Source organism: Carassius gibelio, chromosome B25, assembly GCF_023724105.1.
Source record: "Carassius gibelio isolate Cgi1373 ecotype wild population from Czech Republic chromosome B25, carGib1.2-hapl.c, whole genome shotgun sequence".
NCBI classification, from domain to species: domain Eukaryota; kingdom Metazoa; phylum Chordata; class Actinopteri; order Cypriniformes; family Cyprinidae; genus Carassius; species Carassius gibelio.
In genome coordinates, this window is record NC_068420.1 from 5,509,286 (window position 1) to 5,535,723 (window position 26,438).

The window sequence follows — 26,438 nt, forward strand, 5'->3', positions numbered from 1 at the left end:
TCACTGATGGCACCAGCTGCATGTTCAACACTCAAAGGATAGAAACAAGGTTGCATTACGCGTTTTTCCAAACACGCAAGCGCAAGACACAAACCCATTCACGGACTTGACATTCAATTAACCAGTCTTTTATTACACGTAGAATAATTTACTTTTAAATGCACGTAATTCACATAAAAATATAAACTGCTACTAATTCAGCCTCACTAGCCTATTATTAGACACTACGATATCCTCACTAGTTATAAGTTAGCTTAATAGCGTTTTTAACTTGTAAAAACTGCTATTTTTTAAGTGCTATAGCATCTTAAAATGTTACAGGTAATAATCTGAGTCTAGTCTAATGAACAGGTAGCTTTATTTTTGGCATAAAGAGCCGTTTGTGACTTGAATGTGCGAGGGTCTATTTTACCTGTGCAAATCAGCTCAATTTGTGTTGCAACTATTTTCACTGAGAAATTTCTAGCGAGTTTCACCAACTATTACAAAGCAACAACAAGTAGGCTAACACTGAATTAAAACGTACTCTTATTATTCCTCGTTTCACTTACAACTCGGAACAGCGAAGTATAGTGACAGAAAAATGCAGATTATAGTTGGTTATAAGGAAAAGATGTCAAAGCATACTGGCAAAGACGTGTTCAAACCATGCATAAACCTGCACGCTTTATTCCCACAGGAAAAAAAAAATGTTATATATGTGTATGCATATAGACCCAATAACAGCTCCGGAGCATCCTCCACCCCACCCCACCCGTGGGGCAATGTCTCAAAGCACGTCACCGTGAGTAAATGTGTGTGTGAGGAACGAGAGAGAGAGAGCGAGAGAGAGAGAGAGAGGGTAGATGTGTGCAGACAACCTGCGCGTAATTCTGGGAGGACTCTCCGCCGAGCAACGACACAATAAACACTCACGGAGCCGCAAGAGTTTCCCTCGGTGGAGTAACAGTAAGCACTTAAATCACGTCACACCATCCAGGCAGGAGTCCATCATCAATCTGCAGCCATGTATCTGAACAGGGAGGAGGAGTACAGCAAAGGTGAGTGATTTTATTTCTCTTGCCATTAAACTTACAGGAGTATCTTCTCTTCACCTTGGACGGATGCCTCTGGCTCTGGGTTGCACAGGTGGGGATGCACAATGGAGTTTGGGGGTGGCACGATCGCACCTGTCGCGGGGTCATCACTTCTTTTGCCTCCTTGTTTTACATCATTGTCCGCACGCGCGCAAACAAAGACAAGCGCGCACTAATCACTGTTTGATATTGTCACGCGTTGACATTGCGTTGCATTGACGGCGATTACTGTGGCATGCTGGGTTTGATAAATAACTTTGATTGGAGGTCCCGTGAAGGTCTGACGTTGCGTAATGGTACGCGAATGCGTTCTTATGGAAGGCGCTACTTGTTGTGCGCTTCGTCCTTGATGGAGCTTCACGCGAGGAGACGCGAGGAAGGACAAGCGACTAAAACACAAGGTCAAGCATCTCGAGGCGGGCTCGACGGTGCCTCCGTGCTATCCGCACCATTACACGCGAACCGTGGCGTTGTGGTGAATCTTTATGATGATTCCGTGGGCGTTTCGCTGGGGTTCGGTGGGCTGTTATTTGTGTCAGCGCACCCACGTGTTTCCGAAGCGTGATTCCCCGTGCATTCACAGGGTGCCCACTACAATTTCCCCCGGTGTCCCTCCCACGGTTAATGAATCTGCTTCGGGGCTCCGGAACGGAGGTGACTGGAATTAAGAGTGGAGGCGCGTTTGGGCTGCGCCTGCAACACCTGCTGCTACCGAGAGCCTGAGAGCGAAAGACGGGGTTTGATATGCGGTAATGGCCGTGAGGAGATAATAACCGTGGCGTGAATGCAACTGTGTGGGTTTGGAAATGAAAGGTGGTTACGGATAAGCCCTCAAACATCAGGCTAATATGAGACACAGGACAAACCTGACACAGAAATTGGATCAGGTTTTAAAAAAGCAAGGTGTTTATTCAGATTCCCCCCACTCAGCTCGCAAACACGAATCAACATAATGTGGATGAACATTTCAGTACATAAAACAGGAGTCACACAAGGAAATGTTCCATGTTTGCTTGGAAGGTTATCATAATAACTGTTGTGTCATTCTAATTAAGGCATTAGCCTATTTACTAATCAAGACATCATTTAGTCAATTTATGGACAATTTCCATGAGTAGGTTCAGTAATCAGTAGGTGTGCTTTTTTTCACATCCCGATAAAGGTTAACCTCACTAGTGGCTGGGACTTTGACTCAGCGATTCGAATCTTTTGAACATATTAAAGATTTGTCTGCTGATTTATTCGGTGACCTTTTCAACACGATGGTGACTAGTCGAAAGAAAAAGTCCCGTGAAGATTTTGTCTGCAAATCTTCTCAATTAACAGAGTTTAAGCATCACAAGGAATTTTAAAATACTCAATTTGTTTATTTTGTTCAATGTCATTCAGTGTGTTTACATATGAGATGTCATTCAATTTATGAACATTCCATGACTATGGAGTCCCGCACATGACACTCAGGAAAAAATATATGGCTAAATCGTGCGCACTATTTTTTTCTTCTTGCATGTCATGTGCATGTCATTTGCGGGGCTGTGTCAGGTTCAATCAGGTTTTATTATTTTATAATCCAGAGAACATTAGCAAAACATGGATATAACTATATAACCCACTGTGGCTGGCACGATGCATCTCAGTGATTCTTTTGAATCTATTAACGATTCGCTTATTCATCCTTCTATGCTCGCAGGTGGCGACAACTGTATCTTTTGTGTGTTAAGAGCAAACGAGTCATTGACTCATTCACTCTAGAGAGTAGCTTATATCGAGACAAGCATAGTTGTGTTTTATTAAATTTGCTTGCCTTTAAATGTAGTCTATAAACTCAATAAACAGTGATAAGCATCATAAGTATTTGTTAATGCTTAATTCCTTTATTTGCTTCAATACGTCAACTTTACAACTTAAATGTAGCCCATTGATCGAATCTTGTTCAAGTGACTTGTTTAGTGAAGGGGGCGTATTCCGTCAGCAAGCTCAACCAATGAAATTCGGCATTAGAGAATGTGCATGAATGCTATTGGCTCGTGCTAAGTCACGCCCTTCCAAACGAAGATCCACAGCATCGAACTGAACTATAATAACGATTCGTTCACTTAAAAGATTCATTTGATTCTTTCACAAACGAACAACCACTAGGCCAATACAAGATCATTCAGCAGGTGCTCTCACTCAGTCGGGATTTAACTTTAGGCAGGTAATCGAAAGCCTGTACATGTTGAGGGAATGTGTATGCTGATGGTTTCACTGATCGGGTCTGACTGATGGAGTTAATTGATGAGGTAGGCAGATGTGTAGCCTTCTACTTTAATTTTTTCCCGCGCTTCTTTGACGCTGGAAGCGTGTGGTTGAGCTTTTGTTTCATATTGTGTTTTATTATTACAGTCTCGTTTCTATGTCTTTAACTACTTAGTTAAATGATAAAGATATGCTTTTGCAAACGGTATCACATGAGTGATCACAACTGTAGGGTTGTTACCCACTAATTGTGTTCGATTAAAAACGCCAAAACCTTTAATGAGATGACTTGTTTTGAGGAACGAATACCGAATCACGAACAGACTGTAGAGATGTTAAACACAATCTGGAGCCTCACCCCCTCTCCTACTGTTTCTATGAGACATATTTAACTTTCATGCTTCTTACTCTTCCTTTAATTACTCGTTTTTATTAAATACAGACAAGTGTGACTTTAGGATGAGCCTCAAATCAAGCAAACCTCTTATATGAAGTGCCATTGTTTCTGAATACATCCACAGGGCTTTATCAATATGGTTTAAGAAATGGTGACGCTTGAGGTCCATTACTGATTATTGCATCTCTCTCTCTCTCTCTCTCTCTCTCTCTCTCTCTCTCTCTCTCTCTCTCTCTCTCTGTGTGTGTTTTTGATTTATGTCATTGATAGATGGAGTTACTCACTAGAATGGACCACATATTAAAGATTGGGGGACTAAATACAAGAGCTGGTTCTCATTTATCAAGTCCAGATCTGGCCCTCATGCTAGATAGGTTTGTGTGTGTGATTGTATTAAGTGAAGAAGTGGACAGATTGCAGATGATAATTGAGGGAATGGACCAAACGGTGAAAAAAAACTATGTGTGTAAATATGGATGTGTCACCGAGGCACAGAAGAGGACAGGAGGGGTATAATGTGCCGAAATGATTGACAGTGCATGTATTATTCATGCAATCCTGTTGATCTGAAAGAGAGAGCGAGATGGAGAGACACAGACAAACAGAGAAAGAAATAAAAAGAGACAAATTTCCTGTGCCTCCATAGACTGTTCTGTATTTACATCTTGAGTGACTGCAGTGTCAAACCAAGAGGATTTTCTAATTAAATTGCAGCAATACAGATTTTAAGTGTATTTCGGTACTAGATACCATAGATCTATAACCAAAATCAATGATTGTGAATCTTTGTTGAATGACTCTGAAGCCCATTTTGATTGTGCATTTGCTCCTTTGTATTAGGATTGGGTATTTTGATTCATCCTAGTGACTTTTAGTCTGAGCCTTTTGGATTTGGTTGTTTAGATTTGTTCAGTTGGTTGCATCACTGAGTTTGCATTCCCATTCAATTCAATGTCAGATTGACCTGAATGCTGCTGTCTTTGCTTTATGAGCACACATTTTTGGAGCCAATCATCTGAGCCACTAAATGTCATGGAATAGACATTTAAAAAAAAAAAAAATGGAGAACCCCCCCCACAAAAAAAGATCTGATATTGGTGAAATATCTACGACAGTATAATATAACAAAACTTTTGCAGTTTATTGTTTCTTGCAATGCAAGTCTTGAATGACTTTTATTAAGGTGAATGGCTTCTGTGTCTTTCTCACGTTCCAACCCAAACGTCTGTTTTGGGAGTATGTGTGTTTGGGTATGAAATCCCACAAGAAGGGTGGACTGTTTTACGGGCTGCAACAAATGGTTGTGTACAGCTATCCATTGTAACTCGGACAGTAGCTCCATTTTACCATTCTAACTGAGGTCTTTCCAATTGACGGATTCTGGTTGACTGTTTATACATGGGATGTGATCTTAACCGATCTGGTGTTTACATGTGCTGACTCTTTCAATCTGAATAATAGTTTGAGATGTGCACATTGCTTGCCTGCAGGATTAGGGGCCATTCACATATTGCGTCTTTTGCACGCTCAAGTCCATTATTTTAAATGTAAATGCACAGCAAATAGTGTCGCGACGAGCCCGTTCTTTCCCAGGCACGTCTGGAAATGCATCACTGGTCATGTGACAAGATCCAACCAATCATCCTTTCTGTAACAACATTGAAAGCTCAGCCAAAATAGAGGAACAGCTGATCTTAACTGTACAGGGATAAATACATTTTGTATAAATTTTGCAGTAGAGCTGCTGCTGCAAGTGGTTTTTCAGTGCTGGAAATCCATTTATCTTTTGCTGAAACTTCCATGTCGTCATGGAGAGCACAGGACATGGTTTCTTAGCAACGACAGAGCGTTTTGGAAAGGAGGAGAAAGTGGCATGCCTAGCGTTTTCCACGCGTTTTTAGGTACCACATGTGAACGTCCCCTAAGAACGTCCCTCCTGGGAAGACCAGAACCACCCAGTTGTTCAATTATGTTATATGAAAAAAAAAATACTAATGAATATACTTGTCTCCATCACACGTTGCACTGATGGGCGTACACTCAGAAGTTATCGGATCAGCTCGTTTACATGGTGAAATTTTTCGTTTGATCAGTTCATGAAAAGGTTTATTCCACCCCTTTCAATCCAACTGATATTTCAATCAGTTTGAGCATTTTTATTCAGATGGAGGTGTTTACGTGGAGCATTTTCATTTAGATTAAAAACTTTAAGTTGGTTGTAATTAGAATACAATGCTCCATGTAAACTGGATAGTAATATATTTATGACCGCGATTTCTCCTTAACTTTAGTGGGCTCCAAAGTCCATGAACAAAAACTACTATATACATTTGCTTTAAATTCAAGTCAAGTCAAGGAGTGCGTTTGTTTAGTAGGTCCAGCCAATGCAATCTGTGCTCATTCTGCAGTATAAAGCTTTTTGCTTGTGTTACAATCAGTTTTTGAAGGCAGGATTAGGTCACCATGGCAGTGTTAATTTCGTTGACTAAATATTTTCGTCATTATTTTCGTCACGAATATATTTTTGCAGATGAAAACGAAACGAAAACTAAAATAGAAGGCACAGATGGAGACTAAAACTATGACTAAATTGATTGTCATTATCGTCAATGAATAAAAGACGAGACAAAAATAGACTGTGACGAAAATCAAATCAGCAGACGGGAGAGATGCGAGGAATGAACAAAAGAACCGGCAAAATGGAACAGGCGAGACTGCATGAGAGAAGAGAACCAATCCGAGCCTGACTTATTGAGACGTGAAGCGAAGGTTTTCGGTTTTTAAATGAGCTCCCGGGAAGACGGCATTCGAAGAGGTGATGTCTAAAAGAGCGACAAAATGTCCACAGCTCACTTCACGTTTGACAACGAACAAAACAAAGCGTAAAGCACGCGGAACGCTCATTCGTGGCAAGAACACAACCAATTTGAAAAGACATTTACAGACTAGCCAGCCACCCGGACATTTTCTTAAATGTAATTTCACAACGATGTTCTTTTGTTTATTGAGCTAAGCAAAATTGGAAGACTGCAGTGCGTAGATGTTGTAACATTAAATATTACGAACTGAAAAGTACTGTAAAATAGCCCCTTCTTCAAGTTAGATGAGAGCACAATACTAATACGTAATATCATGATAAATACATTTGATTAATACTAATGTTTAGTATATTTTATAATGTTCTACTTGTTGACAATATCACAAATATTTCTATATTAGTCATGTGAAACATGAATGTTCACATCCTATCATTATACATACAAATCTAGCAATATTGTAGTATTTAAAACATACGATATTGCTAGACAAATGAATACCTTATAAAATCTTGTTACTTTTTTTTTATCCAACTAGCTGCCAACTTATTAAATATTTACTTTAAATGTAGGCACTTATTGTTCAGCTCAGCTGTAAGCTTTAAGGTCCTGGACCTAACGTTATTTTTCTTTTATTGATGGTCAATTGGCAGCTAGTTATTGTTTACATTATCATGACAGTGTTTGTTGCTGCATAAAAGCTTTTGAATCGAAATAAAGACACAGTTCTGTTGAAATAAAGTTGAATTTGTGTTTTATATATTTTGGTTAAGTTTGTTTCCTATACCAGCTGTAAAAAATTGTCTAGTAAATCTGTTATTGATTTTTTTTAGTCGACTAAAATACCAAGCAGTTTTAGTCGACTAAAATACCAAGCAATTTTAGTCGACTAAAATAAGACTAAAATTAAAACAAATCAGATGACTAAAACTTGACTAAAACTAAAAAGAATTATAGTCAAAAGACTAAGACTAAAACTAAATTAAAATTTCGTGTCAAAATTAACACTGCACCATGGTGGTCACACACTCTACAAAAGAAGATGATTTGTTCACTTTAAAGATTTGTTCAAAAACACAGAGTCATTTGCGATCGAAACACTTCTAGATAGTGATAATTAGCTCTCAACACCATCCAAAGAGTTACAGAGCCATTGTTCCCCCTTAGATGTATTTCTTCCAGCTTCAAGAGTTTCTAAAAGCCAGGTCGAAGATGGCCGCTGAACCCTTGGAGAGTCGCTCCTGTGACCCGTCATTTCTTTAAAATATTACTCACAGTACCTGAGCTCGGACAACAAGGGAGAGTAATTGGAAACCAGTATCGAGCTATTATACAGAGGATAAGTAAGAGGGAAGAGCATTGATTTTAAGCTCCGTTGGATCTTACCCTGCTCTTATGAGAAACAGGAAATTGATTGTGAGTTTGAGCCTCTACATCATAATGAATATTGGATGCCAAAATTGTCAGTTAATGAATATGTTGGCATGTATCAAAGTTAAATGCGATCGCTCACTCACAATTCTTCAGAAATAATCTGTTGTGTTCTCTGTCTCGGGCTGGTCACACGATTGATTTTATTGGCAATGGGAGTGTGGACGTGACCTTGAATGAAGTGTGAAGGCCCCGTGGTTCATTTTCATGCTTCTTACGGTGCATTCTTCAACAGTGAAATTCAATTATCATCATGAACGGAGAGAAGCCTGTGACCTTACGATTTAGTATTTTATATTTCAGAGTCCCAGGTTTTACTTTTTCTATTCTTTTCAAGATCCGCCATCACAGTTGGTTCATTGAAGGACACGGAGTCTTTAAGTTTTTAAACAGAGAAGTTTAAGTGCAGGTTTAATGGAGTAATTGTTCATAATTTGGCCCCTTTAAAATGCCGGAAAGCATTGCTATCTGATCCGGAAGTCTGATGAGCGATTAAAAGTCCATCTGTCTCATTGATTAATGCTAATTTCGACCCTGGGGTTGGACTAAATCAAAACAGTAGCCCGAACGCCCCAGTGCACAATGACAAATATTTTTCATGGTGACTGTGTGAAAATGTATCTTCTGAGGCTATACTTATTGTTTCACAAATCAATGGCACTAGTGGCCATTAATGTAAATTTGCTGCGATCTGGATTACGATGTAAGAGTCATCAAAGTGATTAGCAAGAAACAGAAAAGAGAGCGAGCGAAAGGAGGAGAAGGAGAGGTATAACTCTGCAGAAAAACATCGTTGCATCTACCTCCACCTTATATCTCCGTCAACAGCATTTGCAGTTGCTTGCTTACCACTGAATATAATTGGTAATCGTTCTTTAGTTTGGTTTCATATTTACAGAAAGCACTTAAACAATGGAAACAAACATGTATTATACATGTTAACATGAGAATGAAATGGGAGAATAATATACTAATCTTGTCTCAAAGTCATATTCAAGATGTATTACAATCCACATCATGATGCTTTAAACCCCAGTAATTTTCTTATGATACCGTAATGCAAGATTACCGAAAGCAAATTGCACTCATAGGAATTACGTTACCAAACATTAATCTGCCTAGAACAGCAATTCAACTGATAAAAGGATCATATAGACAATGAAATACATATATTTATGCACTTTTTAGTGCTTCTACCAAAAATATGAACTTCATGTTAGACTCTCAAAGTGCTTGGTTCTGTGTACTTCAATTTCAAGACTTACTGTAACCATGACTTGTTTTTTAAACTGAAGAGCAAGTTGAAAATATTTTCTGTGGTAATCAATATAACCACAAATGCTGTCTAGATAGGGTCTAAAAGCAGCACTTGCCAAGCTAAATTTAAGTCTACAACAACATGAAAGCTAGACGTCATTTGTTTGGTTGCGAATAACTTCATTTCTGACTAAAAACATAACTTGCTTAATCTTTTGTGAAAGATTAAAAGATTTTGGTTGCATTCCCAGTGTTGTACAATGAACTACTTACAATACTCTGCCATATTCTAGAAATGTTCAAATTGGACACCTCCAGTTGACGGAAATGTTACACAAACATTACTTTTACCATTTATACTACAGAACGTCGTAGAGTATAGTGTATACAAAATAGGATATACATGTCTCTGACCAATCAGTGATGACTTTTCTCACACCCAAACAAATGGCATGTTTAAATTTTATGTATTCTATGAATACAAAAGTGGACTGTCTACCAATCATGTTTACTTAGACTTTATTTATGGTTAACATATTTTACGAATGGATACATGGCATTTTATCTTAGGTAATTTTATGTTTTATTGGACTTTGTCTGTGTCAAACACAGAATAGAATGTACAAACACTGTAATTGATTGACAGGCGATCTGACCAATCATAATGCCAAATCTGACATTTTTGTCTAACAAACAAACCAGACAGAAGAGTAGATTAACGTCGGTGGACTTGAAATTGAAAAATGTGTGTATTGAAGTTTTTCCGTGTTAAAAAACAGGATAACTTCTGATGTTTATTCATGTTTATTTCCTGCTTTAAATAGTAAATATGAAAAGATGATGTGATCTGATGAAAAGATGTGCGGCTTGAACTGAGGCGCTACAGCAATCTGTCATGACACATTAAAGAGCCACAAAATATGCTAAATTTGATTGCGTGAGAATATGATGTGGAACACTAATGAAAGGGGGGTGGGTCTTTGAGAAAAGGTCAGTTGTGTCAGTCAGAGATATCATTTTAAAAACTACTTCTACATTTACGCATTTGCCAAATGCTTTTATCCTAACCAACATACACTGCTTCAAATTAAGTGCTTCAATCCCTTGAAATCGAACCATTGACCTTGGTGTTTCTAAGGTCATGCTGTAATATTTAAGAGTTAGAGATTCCTGAAGTAGTGGTTGGGATCGCTTCTATAGTTTGAAGTTTTATTGCCAGCGTCTGGCCTGTCTTGCCATCCTGGGTGTGTCCCGCTTGTGTTTGGACCAGATGCAGTTGGCAGGATTGAGACAGAACGACTCCTGTGAGTCCACACTAATGCGCGAGTCTGTTTAGATGGGTGGAATTTAAATGGATAGCTGGGAGATAGAGGAAAATGTGTGTGTGTGTGTGTGTGTGTGTGTGTAATCATACTCCATTTTCATTAGCTAGAAAATCACCCCAGTAAAATGACATGAAGAATAGGCATTATGAGACGCAAAAGTGATTGTCTGTTTCGTGATGCTAGCTACTCCTTGTTTACATGACCCATATTGTTCAGTGTAAAGAGCTGGTGGTGGGGTCTCTCTCTCTCTCTCTCTCTCTCTCTCTCTCTCTCTCTCTCTCTCTCTCTCTCTCTCTCTCTCTCTCTCTCTCTCTCAAACACACACACTACTACAGGAGCTAATTACAGGCATTGTGTAAGAGCACCTGAAATAGAGTCGATGTGCTCCTCAAATAGCCTTTCGTTCGGCTCTATGGCATCGGATGAGACGGCGGAGGAGATTTCAGGTCATACTCAGCAGACAGTACTGAAGCATGCAAAATGTCAGGTCAGATTTCTAGTCAAATTTATTTGTGTAGCGCTTTTCACAATACATATTGTTTCAATGCAGCTTTACAGGAAATTATGATTGTTAATGTTTATCTTAATATTTTTATTATGCCTTCTAGTCGAGTTGGGACATAATTAGTCATCAACCAATATTGTTTTTTTGACAGCCGATGCCGAAATCTTGGAAAGCAGAGGGCCCGATTGCTGACATAAAGCCGATATAATTAAAATGTGTATTATTTATTTATTTATTTATTTATTTATTAATATTTAAGAAATTTGAAATTATTTTGGATTTAAAGAATAAATGTGTTAAAATAAACATACTTATACTTTAGATGACAAAGTATTTATCACAAATAAATAAATATTTAATACAAATATAATTAAAAAGGAAGTAATCACTGTAACCAACAGGGCACTCAGTATTTTGGGGAGTTTGTGTGCATTGTGAATCATATTTTTCAAATAAAGCCAGGGTAACACTCATTTTACATACAGCACACAGAGAAAATGACATGAATTTGACAATGGGCAAATGCATAAAGCACAGCACAATTTGAAATCACAAGTTTATAGTTTAAATCATTCAATTCACATGGACCGACTATGAACACATGATCATTCAGGTTACATGCATACTTCTCAAGATCCCACAGCTGAATTAGACTAAGTTTACAAGGTTTGTGAAATTAAATGTTCATTAGCCATTCAAAGATTTGTTTCAATTATAAAAGTGTGTATTTGCTTAATGCTGACAGCAAACAAGAAAGTATTATAATGTTTGCCTTTCAATTACTTATAACATAAAAGCAATCGTTATAATACTTTCTGTATACATTAATTCCTTTGTTTAACCATTCTATCTGATTTGTGGCTTTTGAGAATCCATTTGATGTAGACAATGTCGAAATCGATGTTATTTTAAAAATCCCTGCCCCACTATATAGTATATATATAGACTGTATAAAAGCATGGATGTAGTGTCCGTGACATCACCCGTAGACTCCTGAAGTGCGTTTTTGAAGCCTAAAGTGTGCAGAGCGGGCCGTCGCCATCTTGGCAGTGTGTCACAGCGTGACTCTCCTGGATAATCGAAACTGGGCAAAAAGGCGGGAGCTAGTTTCTGAAGCCACGCCCACTTAGCGTGACAGCACTGTCAGCAGCAGCAAACCGCCTGTCACTCAAGTGGCCACACCCTTAATTATGCAGAACTTTAAGTCTTAATATTATTTAAACGTATAGGTTATAAAAAGTGGCCAGTCGATGAATTATAGTTTTAGTCACTTCCTTGTTGGCTTCACGAAAGAGAGCGGGAGGTTGCCGCTCAAATATATATTGCTTTACAGCAGTACACTGTATGTATGTACAGTAGATAAAGTTCGTTATACTGCTGAAAGGAGTGAAATTATTTCCTTATGAAATTAATTCTTTGTGAAGCTAAACACTCAGAAACTCTTGCCATGCCACAAAACTATGGGCTTTGATCTCCGCGTGAAACTAAACACTCAGAAACTCTTGCAATGATTTGATCAGATAGGAATATCAAGAAGAAAGACCACTTGCCCATTCCCCCTAAACACATGGTCCAGGTCACTAAAAGTTGACAATGAAATGCCAAGAACTCAAGTCGCAATGCTCACATAAAACATTTACTGTATCTTCAGGATTCATGATTGTAAACTTTTCATGTTTGGTATTATTTTAAGTCTCTGTACTCCATACTATGTATCTTCCTGAAGTTAGGTATACTATTGTTTATTCAAAAATATAATTGTGTTAAATGCATTGTGCCCATAGAGCACATTGGGTAGTTGTTTGTGTTACTACATGTGCACATAGGCTATAAGTTTATTCTCTAAAACACATGACTGCTTTACTCTAAGTGTTCTTTGAGATACTTAGGTAAAAGGTTGTACATGCCATGCATTTTAGACCATGTGTCTGCTATACTAGGATAACTGTGTGATAATATAGTTTACATTGGGTCAGTAAAACAGTGGACAACTGAACGTGTCTAGAGACATAAAGTCCTCTGGTCTTCACTTGGCTGTGCAGAGTTATGGTGATGGCTCTCTTGATTTTACTCCAGCACTAAAAGCAGGGTTTTGGCTCAGATCCTCCATCTGACAAGAGAGTGTATTAATTCAGTCTAAAAGAGGGATCGCAGCACTCCAGCGGAGTGGACTTGAGTCTGGTCCAGACTCACTTGTCATTCAGAGAAGGATGAAGACGCTTCAGCATTCGTTGTCTTGTCTGTTCTGGGGTCCATTTCCCAAAATAATTGTTTGCTAACTATGGTCATTAGTTGCACTGAACTCTATTGGTAATGACAGAACTTGCGACCATAGTTGCTTTTGGGAAATGCACCCCTGTTCTCTTCTGCTGTTTTTTTTTTTTTTCTCTTCTTGCCTCTTTTATTTCTCAGATTGTTTTTTTTTCTGACTTGCCCCTCAATTTTCTCTACTCGTCTCATCTCACGTTGCCTCACTTCTTCATTTCTTGGCTCTTCTCAGTTCATCTCACATCAACTATTGTTTGCTTATTTCTTCTTCCTGACAATTCATTTTCTCATCTTGTCTTGTCATGGGTCATTTTCTCTTCTTTTCTCATCTTCTCGCATCTCAATTCTACCTTTTCTCTTCTCTTTTTAACATTACCTAATCTCACCTCTTGTTTCCTTGTCTTTTTGACTAATTTTATTCTATCTTATCTGTTCTTCTGGACTTGTCTCTTCTTTGCTTTTTATTTCTTCATGCTTACTTTTGCTAATTTCTTTTCTACTACTCTCTATTTCTTATGTCTTATCATTTTTCTCGTCCCTCAAGCTCATGTTGCCTCATCTCACCTTGTTTTTTGTCTCTTTTATCATTGTCTTATCCCACCATTTCATTTTCTCTTCACGTTCTTTCAGGACTGTCTCGGGACTCTCAGAGAATTTCACGTTTTTGAAGCAGGATTAAGATGTCAAAATGTGCATGAAAGAATGATGGAGCGATGAATCCCTGGAGTGACTCTTCCGTCAAGGTCATGTAAAGAGAGCATGGGTCTGAGCGAGAACAGACAGTCAGGTTGAGCAGCCTTGTAAACTCAGAGGTGAGAGCAGGTTTACTGATGATGAGAGAAGCACGGAGTATTCTCAGCCTCAGACGGACCGTTGGCTAAACATCTGATGCATACTGCACGCAAAAGTGGAAACATTTTTGTCGTCGGATTGGTTAAATTATGAAGGATTTCCTTTAACGTTCCGTCTGGAAACAAAGATGCCGTGACGCCTAAACCCTTTACGAAAGAAGAAAGCCGCCATGTTTACAGCTGTGACGACAAGCACTTGTCAGGGTCAACCAAATAGTGGAAGTATGTGAAAAAATACAAGTTTGCGGCATAGAATCTTTAAAATTCTTGTTATTGTAGCGACATTTCCACCCCCCAAAACATGACGATGAACGAAACAAACTGTGGTCGGTTGTGTGACATGTGGGTCAAACGGCTTCATAGGCTGGCCTTGGTTAATGAAAGCTGCCATGAATTCCAGACCATCAGTCTGAAGGTCTGGTTACACAAACTACACAGGGAGGTAACCGAGACATGAAAGGCTTTCCTCATATAGCTATATATCCCTCTACATTGCGAGTAAATCACTCGCATGTGTGACAAAATCTTCACTCTGGGCAACTAAATGATGTCTAATATTAGCCACTGGCTTATTAATTCTCAGATTTTACTCGCCAGTTTGTGAGTTGGAGGCTAAGTATAAGTTAAGCACAGATATATTTTCACTCACAGAACACTCTGAGCGCTTCAGAGTTTCAATCTTTGTCAAGCAATCAGTGATATTTTTCAGTTCATCTCAGTGGATGCACAACACACCTGTATTTAATGTACCGTAAACTCTAGTGGGAAGGCGCACGACTCCGACTCACCATGACTTTGCTTTTTCTCACACTCAAAGAGAGAGACAGAGCAAGAGTGTCTTGCATACGTTGTATAATTGACACGAAATATGTAAACAATATTCTTTATTGTTTTTTTCCTGTCAAAATACTTAATCTTTTAAGAACTGCCGGGTTCTCCAGTAGTGGGTGGAACTTATGTGCAAACGACAATCTCATTGGCTGGAGCTCTGATATTATCATCCCTGTTTGATTTCAGCAAATCAGTTTGAGTGAATGCACACAACTTGATTAATATTCATGAATTCAGCAGCTCATAAATCCTTACTGCATTTACACTCACCTCAAGGATTATTAGGTACACCTGTTCAATTTCTCATTAATACAATTATCTAATCAACCAATCACATGGCAGTTGCTTCAATGCATTTAGGAGTGTGGTCCTGGTCAAGACAATCTCCTGAACTCCAAACTGAATGTCAGAATGGGAAAGAAAGGTGATTTAGCAATTTTGAGCATGGCATGGTTGTTGGTGCCAGACGGACCGGTCTGAGTATTTCACAATCTGCTCAGTAACTGGGATTTTCACAGACAACCATTTCTAGGGTTTACAAAGAATGGTGTGAAAAGGGAAAAACATCCAGTATGCGGCAGTCCTGTGGGAGAAAATGCCTTGTTGATGCTAGAGGTCAGAGGAGAATGGGCCAACGGATTCAAGCTCATAGAAGAGCAACTTTGACTGAAATAACCACTCGTTACAACCGAGGTATGCAGCAAAGCATTTGTTGAAGACTGGAAAAATGTTGTCTGGTCTGATGAGTCTGGATTTCTGTTGAGACATTCAGATGGTGGAGTCAGAATTTGGTGTAAACCGAATGAGAACATGGATCCATCATGTCTTGTTACCACTGTGCAGGCTGGTGGTGGTGGTGTAATGATGTGGGGGATGTTTTCTTGGCACACTTTAGGCCCCTTAGTGCCAATTGGGCATCGTTTAAATGCCATGGCCTACCTGAGCATTGTTTCTGACCATGTCCATCCCTTTATGACCACCATGTACCATCCTCTGATGGCTCCTTCCAGCAGGATAATGCACCATGTCACAAAGCTCGAATCATTTCAAACTGGTTTCTTAAACATGACAAAGAGTTCACTGTACTAAAATGCCCCCACAGTCACCAGATCTCAACCCAATAGAGCAGGGGTGCCCAACCCTGGTCCTGGCGATCAACTGTCCTGCAAAGTTTGGCTCCAACCCTAATCAAACACACCTGCCTTTAATTTTTAAGTGAGCCTGAAGACCTTAATTAGTTGCTTCAGGTGTGTTTGATTAGGATTGGAGCCAAACTTTGCAGGACAGTCGATCGCCAGGACCAGGGTTGGGCACCCCTGCAATAGAGCATCTTTGGGATGTGGTGGAACGGGAGCTTCGTGCCCTGGATGTGCATCCCACAAATCTCCATCAACTGCAAGATGCTATCCTATCAATATGGACCAACATTTCTAAAGAATGCTTTCAGCACCTTGTTGAATCCATGCCACGTAGAATTAAGGCAGTTCTGAAGGAGAAAGGGGGTCGAACACAGTATTAGGATGGTGTTCCTAATAATCCTTTAGGTAAGTGTATATTGTTCTTATTGGTAAAATTCATAGTATTATTATCTTTCTTTTCCCCATTTTTTTTTACAGAAAAACAGAATGATTAAAAAAAGCACCTATTCATAAGTTTAGTTAAAATTACTAAAATGCATTAACACGTGGTTACCAAGTTTTTGTGTGTGCATGTGCTGTGTGTGTGTATATGTGTGTGTATATATATATATATATATATATATATATATATATATATATATTTGTGTGTTTGTAAAATAAAATATTCAAAATGTATAATATACATATTCCTATACAGTACATTAGTCTGGCGAGAGTAAACAAAAAAATTAACTAGCCAATGGTGATTCAATTGCAAAGGTGTCCATAGAGGATTGCGAGTACATGATGCTGCATGCATGTCTGCTTGTGTGAAGGCACACGACGTGTATTGTGCATGCAATGCGTTATGCAACCATCCCTTGGTTCAATACGAGCAGCATTCTCTCTCTTGCTTCTCTTTGCTCGCTCCATTGTCATTCTTTCTGTTAATCTGATCTCATCTTGTATCATATAAGGACTGCATGATTTGGGGAAAAAATTGCGATTGTGAAATGCATAATTTTTTGCTTTGATTGTTTGTAGGGTTGCAAAATGTGGCCAAAATCTTTATTATAAATCAATATGACTATAGAATTATAATAATAAAATTAGTAACAACAACAGCAACCACAAGAATAAAATAATAACAATTATTATAAAAATAAAAATCTAGTATTAAAGAAAAATATAAAGATAATTTTCCTATACAGGACAACTGTAAAATTACACTTAATATTTATGGCGTCGGAATATTTTCATCTTCAAATGTTAAATCATCAAGCTTTTAAAGGAATTTGCATAAAAATAAATAAATAATGTGCTGCAGAATTTGTCAAAAATATTATAATAAATCAATATGACTATAAAACAACTCCTACTACTAATAATAAAAATAATGATGATATAGGGCTGCGCAGTTTGACCATAAATGTTATTACATATTAATTTGTAGGAATAATAATAATAATTATTATTATTATTATTAAATCTGGTATTAAAGAAAAAATAATAATTTTATTGTACATTGCAGCTTTAAATTTACACGAATATTTATGAGTACTTATTAGAGTTGGACCTTTAAGCTTTTTTTTGGTGGCAAACCACAGGGAGAATTTAAACTAAGAAGCTAGTTTATAAGTGCTTCTTAAGTTAAGTTTGGGATGATGGTTGTGTCTATTGTGTTCCCAAATGCATGCTTTCAGTGACCCAAACTTGTGTGGAACAGCATTTATCGTGAACTGATTCGCTCTGAGACTCCAGATCATGAGCTGCTCACGTGTAAATGAACACAGTGCCACGATTCACTCTGAAACACGCATACATTTATTCATTAAATTTGCAGTCTTTGCTATTTGATAATGGCACGAAGCCATATATTGATTTTGCTTTTATTTGGATTAATCGTGCAGCTGCATCTCATCTCATGATCCTGTTTCCTTTTCCTTTCCACTCTTTGCCTGTCTCATCCTTTTATTTTTTGTCTTCATCTTATTTTCTCTTATTTATTCTCTCCTCTCCAACTGTTTTGAAGAACTCCAGCTATTGAAGAAAACAGAATTGTGGAATCGTATAAAAAGAGACCACAAAATGACTAAGGATACAAAACCAGGTAGTGTTTAAAAAGAATACAAATAACCCAGGACAGCGACCACAACTAGATAATGACCGAGGTATATATGCTATGACATCACAAACCCACCACTCTCTGCCGCTCGTGTGTGTGTGTGTATGTGTGTGTGTGTGTGTGTGAATGCCTGTCATGTATTGCGCTGTGCTTTTGAGGAGCTGTGAAAGGAAAAACAGGGAAAAATCTTTTAATCACTTTCCTCTCCGGAGAGCAGAGAGCCTCTCCAGAGGGCTGGAGACAGAACGAGAGAGAGCGCGTGTGTGTGACTCACTATTCATGTTTGATATTTTTGTGCTAAGTGGAAAGAGACTGTGTGTGTGTGTTTCACTGAGGGAGAGAAAAGAAGGTGAATGTGTGCGAGATTGTGCTTTCACTTTAAGTTGATGGAGGCGTGTGTGTGTGTGTTTGTTTATTTATAGGATGTCATATATGTTATGCACTGGCTTTCTGTACTGTATAGTATATATTGCGTGACGGTCTTCCAGCTGTAGCAGCGGTTGAACTATCTGCTAGAGAGTGTAGCTGAAGGTTAATGAACTGATAAACACACACAATCAACAAAATAATACAAACAATAATACCATGCACCGCAACACACAAAAGCAGTGTATAGAAATATACAGCACATGTAATCAATATTCATCCATAACAAATGATGCAGCAGTCTGGAAATTCGTCAGATTCATGTGTGTGTTTAAACAAGGTTGTTAGTAGAGAATTGTGTGTGTGTGTGTGTGTGTGTGTGTGTGTTAAAATCTGGCAATGTGTTGACATGGACAGATTGTACTGAATGAGTGCCATGTCTTCAGAGTCTGTTCATTCCTTCATCCCTCTTCTTCCACCATGTTGTCCTTTTATCATTATATCTTTATATATCTATCTGTCTCTCTGTCTGTCTGTTTGTCTATCTTTCTGTCTGTTTATCTGTCTGTCCCTTTCTGTCTGTCTGTCTGTCTGTCTATCTATCTTTCTGTCTGTTTATCTGTCTATCTCTCTGTCTGTCTCTGTCTGTCTATCTTTCTGTCTGTTTATCTGTCTTTCTGTCTATGTCTGTCTCTGTCTGTCTGTCTGTCTGTCTCTATCTATCTCTGTCTGTCTGTCTCTCTCTGTCTGTCTATCTGTCTGTCTGTCTGTCTCTATCTATCTATCTCTCTCTATCTATCTCTGTCTCTCTTTCTTTCTGTCTGTCTCTCTGTCTGTCTATCTTTCTACCTTTCTGTCTGTCTGTCTGTCTATCTTTGTCTGTCTGTCTGTCTGTCTATCTCTATCTGTCTGTCTCTCTGTCTGCCTGTGTTTAGCTTTCTTTACACCTGGAAATAATCCAGCCACATAAAGAGCGTGAGAGAGACAGCAGGAGGATCAAAAGAAAAGCAAACCATTACGCTCTTTCAGCGACCTGACAGATTCATTTCTCATTGTCCTTTGTACTCGTCCCCAGCGATAACCTGTTAAATGTTTATCAATAAGAATCAATTGAGGAGACTGTTAAATATTCATGATCTCGATGAATATTCGGAGGAGTTGGATGCATAATGAGCAGCAGGTGGAGGATGAAACACGACCAACATTCCGAATTCCATCATGTTTGTTTACTGACTGCTGTCAACTGGCCGTCGCTCTCAATTTCCCCTCCGGGTAGCTTGTTATAGTTTGATTTTCTTTGCGATGGCTGCCCTCAATGTCATTCCTTTCAAATGCCGCCATGGCAGATATTCCCACTCACATATGCTCGGTTCCAGCAAGACTGTAGTTCATGCGATCTTGCGTTTAAGTAATCTCACCTCGCGCTTTCCCCACCGGCACACTGTTAGCTCACTCAAGGGCCTCATACCTTCAGTTTGCCAGATAATTGCTTTCACAGGAGTCTATTTATAGATCTTCAGAAGCAATAATGTGGCCTGATGCTAGAAATATGTTTCGTGAATAGACGCAGTTAGCAAGTGGTAATGATTTTCAGCAACCCTACTGAAAAAAATGGGATTTGCTTATTTATTTATTTATTAAGTCAATTATTCCTGCTCATTAATAGAAGCTGTCCATCATAGGGCAACTTTTCAATGATAAACAGTAGTTTGCACTCAATAGTTTTTTGTTTATCTTGCACTGGATTTATAATTATGCTGATGCAACATCAGAAATGTTTGCAGTTGTACATTTGGCAGATGCTTTTACCTTATGAGTTGTATCAGTTCATGCGTTCCTTGGGAATCGAACCCATGACTTTGGCATTGCAAGTGCAATTTAGGCTACAGTACTGTACCATTTCCATAGCATTCAGCCTGTCATGTGATCTCACGAGGTGACCCACTTCATGTAAAATAAAACATTTTGTAGGCCAATGAAATGCATGGAGTTCTAATGCCATTTGAGGTTTATAAAATAGTCAACATTTGAAGTGGATCAAAACCTTAGTTGCCATAGTTGCCTTTAAAATGTGTTCTTGTCTTAGGACAACTTTGGCAAACTTTTCTGATCCACTTCAAATGTTGACTAATGTATGCATTTAAACCCTTTTCAAAAGTACAATTCATTTCTTTACTGGGTAGAAGTTTTTTAAGGGCACTTTAAAGGACAATAAGCCCAAAATTCAGGCTTTTCATTTTAATCTTTTGGTAAAGTATCTCAGATCAAAGAGATCAAGAAGGCTTTCATCAACATAATGGAAATGTGGTTCGAGTAAGCCAGTAGCATGCGACCTTTACCACAACTGTTTTAGCCTTGGTCTATTAAATGCTGCTAGTTATTTATTTTGAAGACCCTAAACTGGACTTTGTTTCCCCCTGGTGGTCAGAACTGAAAATAGAGGAGGAAAAAGCAGTGGTGTGATGAACAGCTGACATGTAAAACACATTATGCAAAACAACAATCTCATAAAGAAATTTCACCATCCAGAAAACACTTGGCGGGTGAGTATGTGTTTGTGTACTGTTTGCACACACACTGCTGTTATCCTCCCCATAATTAAAGTGAAAGATAAATGAACACTCACAGATGTGAACACGGATAGGGAAAACCAGAAGAGCAGGCACAATATGGCCTAAACAGACCAAATCCAAGCACACACACATTTGCACGTCACTGTTTGTTCCTATTCTTGATCTGACACCAGTTGGGCAGCTTTGTTTTCAATCTCCTCTCATCCATGTTTGGCACCAAGGGGGTCTGTAATACCTGGAGGGAGCAATGACTTTGCATTCAAATTCATACAAATGGAGGTTGCTAGGCTGGTGCATACTTTAGAGCTGCAGGAAATGACATCATGAGAATGCTAATGGCACCACAATGATACTAGTGTCGATAAGTTCAGTATAGAGTACCACTAGGCTCAGTACTAGGACCTTTGCTTTTCACCCTGCACATTGGGAAATATCATTAAGAAACATGGTGTTGGCTTACACTGTTATGCTGATGATACTCAGCTACGTGCCTTTGCAACATGATGAAGCATACCAATTCACAAAACTAACGGAATGCATAATTGATTAAAAAAAAAGGATGACTTATAATTTCGTACTGCTAAATTCTGAAAAAGAAAAGGTTTTAATTATTGGACCAAAACTTCAGCAAAACATTGTTTGCAACATTTAAACATTTTTTTCCCCTGATTAACACTTTAAAGTTTATTTGACAGTCTGTATTGTATAAAGCGCTTTGTAAATAAAGGTGTTTTCACTTGACTTTCTGTGCTGTGACGTCAAAGTCAGCAGACTGGGTAAAACCGTCCACTTCAGATTCAGTTTTGATTAATATTCAATTATGATTTTATACACACATCCAATTCAGAATAAATTCGCACTTAGCTCAGAATAGATTCAAATTTAATGCACATTCAAATAAGATTCAATATGCAATTGATACATGTTCAATTAGGATTTCATACAAGTTTCGAAATCAGATCAAATCTTATGTGAATGTGAAATCGTAATTGAATCAAATCTGTATTGAATCTTATTTGATACTGATCTGGTATAGCAGACGTTCTTTTAATATTATTTTATGCACTTGCTTTTAAGCAGGGCACCTAATGTAATGGAAAAGGGGTGGGACAGGTGTTTTCAAACAGGTACTCTTCCACAAAGCTCTTGTTGTTGAGATTTATATCAGATAACACACCCTTATTGCTGAGTATATTTGCTCAATCTGTTGTTACGCACGCACTCATGCAGCTGACTACAAAAGGATATTTACTCTTGACCTAGAATTGTCGTCATAATATGCATACATACAGCCGTGCACGCCTGGGGAAATCCTGAGGAATAGTATGAGACAGATCTGACACTAATGCAGAATAATCAAAAGCACATACAAACTCTCATTATTTCTTTTTTCTTCATTAGTTCTTACTCTGTTTTTCAGTAATTACCACATGTATGTTTGTATACACACACACACATATACACACACACATACATATATATTCATACATTCATGCATACCTGTGTATATTTCATTAATAAGATATTTTTTTTATATTTTATTTCAAATATATATATTTTTTTATTTATATATATGTAATACGTGTGTGTGTGTGTGCGTGTGTGTGTGATATGTAATATGATTATGCAAAAGTTATATTGTGTTACATGATTTAATTATGGTATTATATATATATTTACATTATGCACATATGTAAACATTTTATTTCAATTTACATAAATAATGATTTACACAGATTTTGATTCGCAAAACTGCTAAACAGCTAAATCTGACAAACAATTAGTGCTGTAAAATGATTTAATTGCGATTAATCATCCAAAATAAAAGTTTGTTTGCATAATATGTGTGTTTGTATTGTGTATATTTATGTATATATAAATACAGCATATATTTTCAAAATATTTACATGTATATATTTATATTCATATAATATTCATCATATAAATATATTTAATTGTCACACCCCATCTGACTTTTGTTTTGTTTTCATCCCTCATGTGCTGTGTGTGTGTGACCTAGTTTCCCTAATGTTAGATGGTGTCATTTAGTTCAGGTGTTATTAATTAACTTCATTTGCTCCCGTATTTTAAGAGAAGTCTGTCCTGTCTTCCTTGGTCCGGTAATGTGATATTACGCTGTTTGTTAGACCCTCTTCTTCTTGCGGATTACCATTTATTTGATGTTATAATCTTAGTCAGTGAATCGTGATTAATCATTTCAAAGCTAAACAAATGACACTGCAAATAAAATAAAAATATATAATAATAATTAAATGCACAGTTTTTTCTATGCTTTGTATACTGTATCTATTGGATAATGTCTTTTTTTGGTTTGTGTATTATTTGTTAGGCTACAGTAGGTGAAGATGGGATGGAGTGAGTGTGTTTTTGGTTATTTATAGAGTGAGAGACAACAGAAGATGAGAAAGATGGAGAACACAGAAAGCTGTGCGAGTTTCTACACTTGTGAGAATGTAAAATGAACACAGATTACATAACTGGTTCATACACGTGCACGTTGAGCGCGTATTATTGCGCAGCTACTATTATCTGTGTAAGGGGGAAGTTAGTGCTGTCATGATACAGCTCGTGTGTCACATAAAGGACCTGTGTGTTCGGGTAAGGTTTAACTACATTTTGGGGACCGAATGTCACCACCAGAATAGTTAAAGCTGAAATCACCTTCTTCGTGCAGAGCAGCCTACAGTCCCCTAGAGGGAAAGGGCTTAGACATGCTAAATTATGTTAATGGAAATTCAGAAATGTTCTAGAAACGTTGATATAAATTTGTGTGAGTGATATTAGTAGAGCTTTCAAATCTCTTTCAGTTTTCATGAATCACTTGTGTGTGATGTGAAAGAGGTGAAAAAGCATCTTACTGTCCTTCATGAATCAGCAGTCAATCAAAAACACCCCTCTATTCCCTGATGAATTGGACCTAAACCCCGCCTTAAAACACTATTGACCAGTCCTGCTTTAGCAACCGTTGCCATATCATGAGACAAGCTTATGCTCTTTTCTGAAGTCTATTGAAGTCCTTTGTGTTTGTGTAGTTTTAAATGTAACCGAAGTTGTTCAAATATTGTTCAAGCCTACATAATATTCTCGTCACTTGCTGACTATTTAATTTATTGCTGACTAGGAGGATCACTAAAGAGTTGGGATGCAACGTAAGGGCTTAAAATGTAAACCTCGTCCCAATATTAAAAATGATGATGATACGGCTTGCTGATCATGACAATGTGAGTGGTGTGATCATACTTAAAGCCAACTTTGGCCAGAATGGTAAATAGATTCAGTTTTTATAGATTCACTGTATGTACAGATTTATTTATTAATATGTAATATATTTTTTAACTCAGTTTGACAGATAGACGATGCCGATACCGATATATATTTCCTTTTGTTTGGAAACAACACACACTCTCTTGTGCAGATATACACAAATTACAAACCTGTACACAAAATATTTTCTTATCTCTAACACACCTTGAGTAATATGAGTTATTTGTCGTATCGGAAAGGCATACTGGCATTATTTTTCATACCCGATGATAAAAAAGCCTTTATCACTTTTTGTTTCTAAGCCTTTAGTCTAAATTTGTGCTCAAAACTAAAATAAAAAACAAAATAATTTATGATCCGTATCTTATTTTCTGTATAATAATTTATTATTTATTTTATATAACCAAAATAACTATTATCGTCTCCCAGCCGAAATAAGTTGAAAAATAAATTTGCAATAATCCAACATTACACATCCCTATTAAACAGATCTCATTTGTGATTTATTTATTCATTATTTTTTTGCTTTAGACACCTCAGTATAAAGGCAGAGAGATGATTGTGTCCAAAGACAGATGAATCCATACATACCATTGAAAGCTGATGAATATTTCAGGACAGATGGTGTTAATTCATGGACATGCTACATGCAGAGATCATCAGCGATCCACTGATCTGACTGCTTCACAGCCCCCTTGAGACCAAACACACACACACACACACACACACACCCTCAACACACTTAAGTGAACCTGCTAGTAATTACCTTCCTTGACAATCTAAGTCTAGATGAACACGACTGTCGCTGAAGGTCATGAGGTCAAACGTAAAGCTCAGAATATTCGGTGTTTGCTAAAGCGAGCATTGCTTGTGCTCATACCTGGTATACTTAGCATTCAACGGCAGTGCATTTGCAATTTATTCTGCACTGTTTGTTCTGCAAACTCAAGTTATGTGTTTTGTTGAGGAGAAGTGTTCTCTTTCTCTCCTTAACTCTTTACCTGCCAAACACGTAATTTTCCAGGTTTCTGTGTTTTCACTGTTATACGCTAGGGGGCGCTATTACGTGTCTCCTATATTAGTCTAGAAAGTTTTTTTTTATTCAGCTTTTTGCTTAAAATGTTGAAATGAAACCTACCTACATTCAAGTGATGTTAAAAAACAATGTTTGAAGCTAGAATAAAACCGATTTTGTTTGAAAGTAGAAGAACTGATCTTTATTTTGATGTTTTGCATATTCCGATATTAATTCAATAAAATATTCTGGGGGCCATGAAATGTAAGTGAAAATCAGCAAAAATGCTGGTGGGAATGGCGTTTATAGGTAAGTTCACCCAAAAATGGAAATTCTGTCATTAGTTACGTCATTCCGAACACAAATTAAGATATTTTTTATGAGATCCAAGATCTTTCTGACCCTGCATAGACAGCAATGCAACTACCATGTTCAAGGCCCAGAAAGGGAGTAAGGACATCATTAGTAAAGCACATCTGACTTCAATGGTTCAAGCGTAATTTTATATAGCTAAGAGAATACTGTTTTGTACAAAGACAACAAACAATTCTTCTCTTCACTTTCAGTCTTAAAGATTCTTTCTTCTGGAAAGAAGATATTTTGAAGAATGTTAGGGACCAAAGAGTTGCTGGCAGCCTTTGACTGTCAGTGGCTACCAGCAATTGTTTGATTACAAAAATGTGTTTAACAGAAGAATGAAATGCATACAGGCTTGGAACAGAACCAGTGCACAGGCACAACATCCTGTACACACCCATGAAATATTTACACGCTGTAATATTATGTCTAAATATTTCAACCATTTTCTTATTTGCATTTCACAGCGTCTCCGTCAGCAGCTGATCCTGCTTCAGGGGGTTTCTAAATCCTGCTGGAGAGAGAAAGAGAAAGAAAAAGAGAAAGAGAAAAGGGAGGAGCTGTACGCAAACCTAGTGCGCTGCCTACCTAGACAGCATTCTGT

General features: G+C 37.8%; 1 protein-coding gene across 2 annotated transcripts in view; it reads left to right on the top strand.

Moving 5' to 3' along the window:
* The first annotated feature begins 846 nt into the window (after window positions 1-846).
* LOC128014501 (synaptotagmin-7) overlaps window positions 847-26,438 on the top strand; it is a 122,519-nt gene continuing 96,927 nt past the window's right edge. Inside the window, exon 1 of one of the 2 annotated variants that reach the window (XM_052598120.1) lies at window positions 847-1,040. In XM_052598120.1, coding sequence (XP_052454080.1) covers window positions 1,007-1,040 — 34 coding nt within the window. In that variant the 5' untranslated portion in view covers window positions 847-1,006. Of the gene's footprint in view, window positions 1,041-3,204; window positions 3,359-26,438 lie in introns of those variants that run through there. The other variant, XM_052598122.1, reaches the window with a different exon arrangement.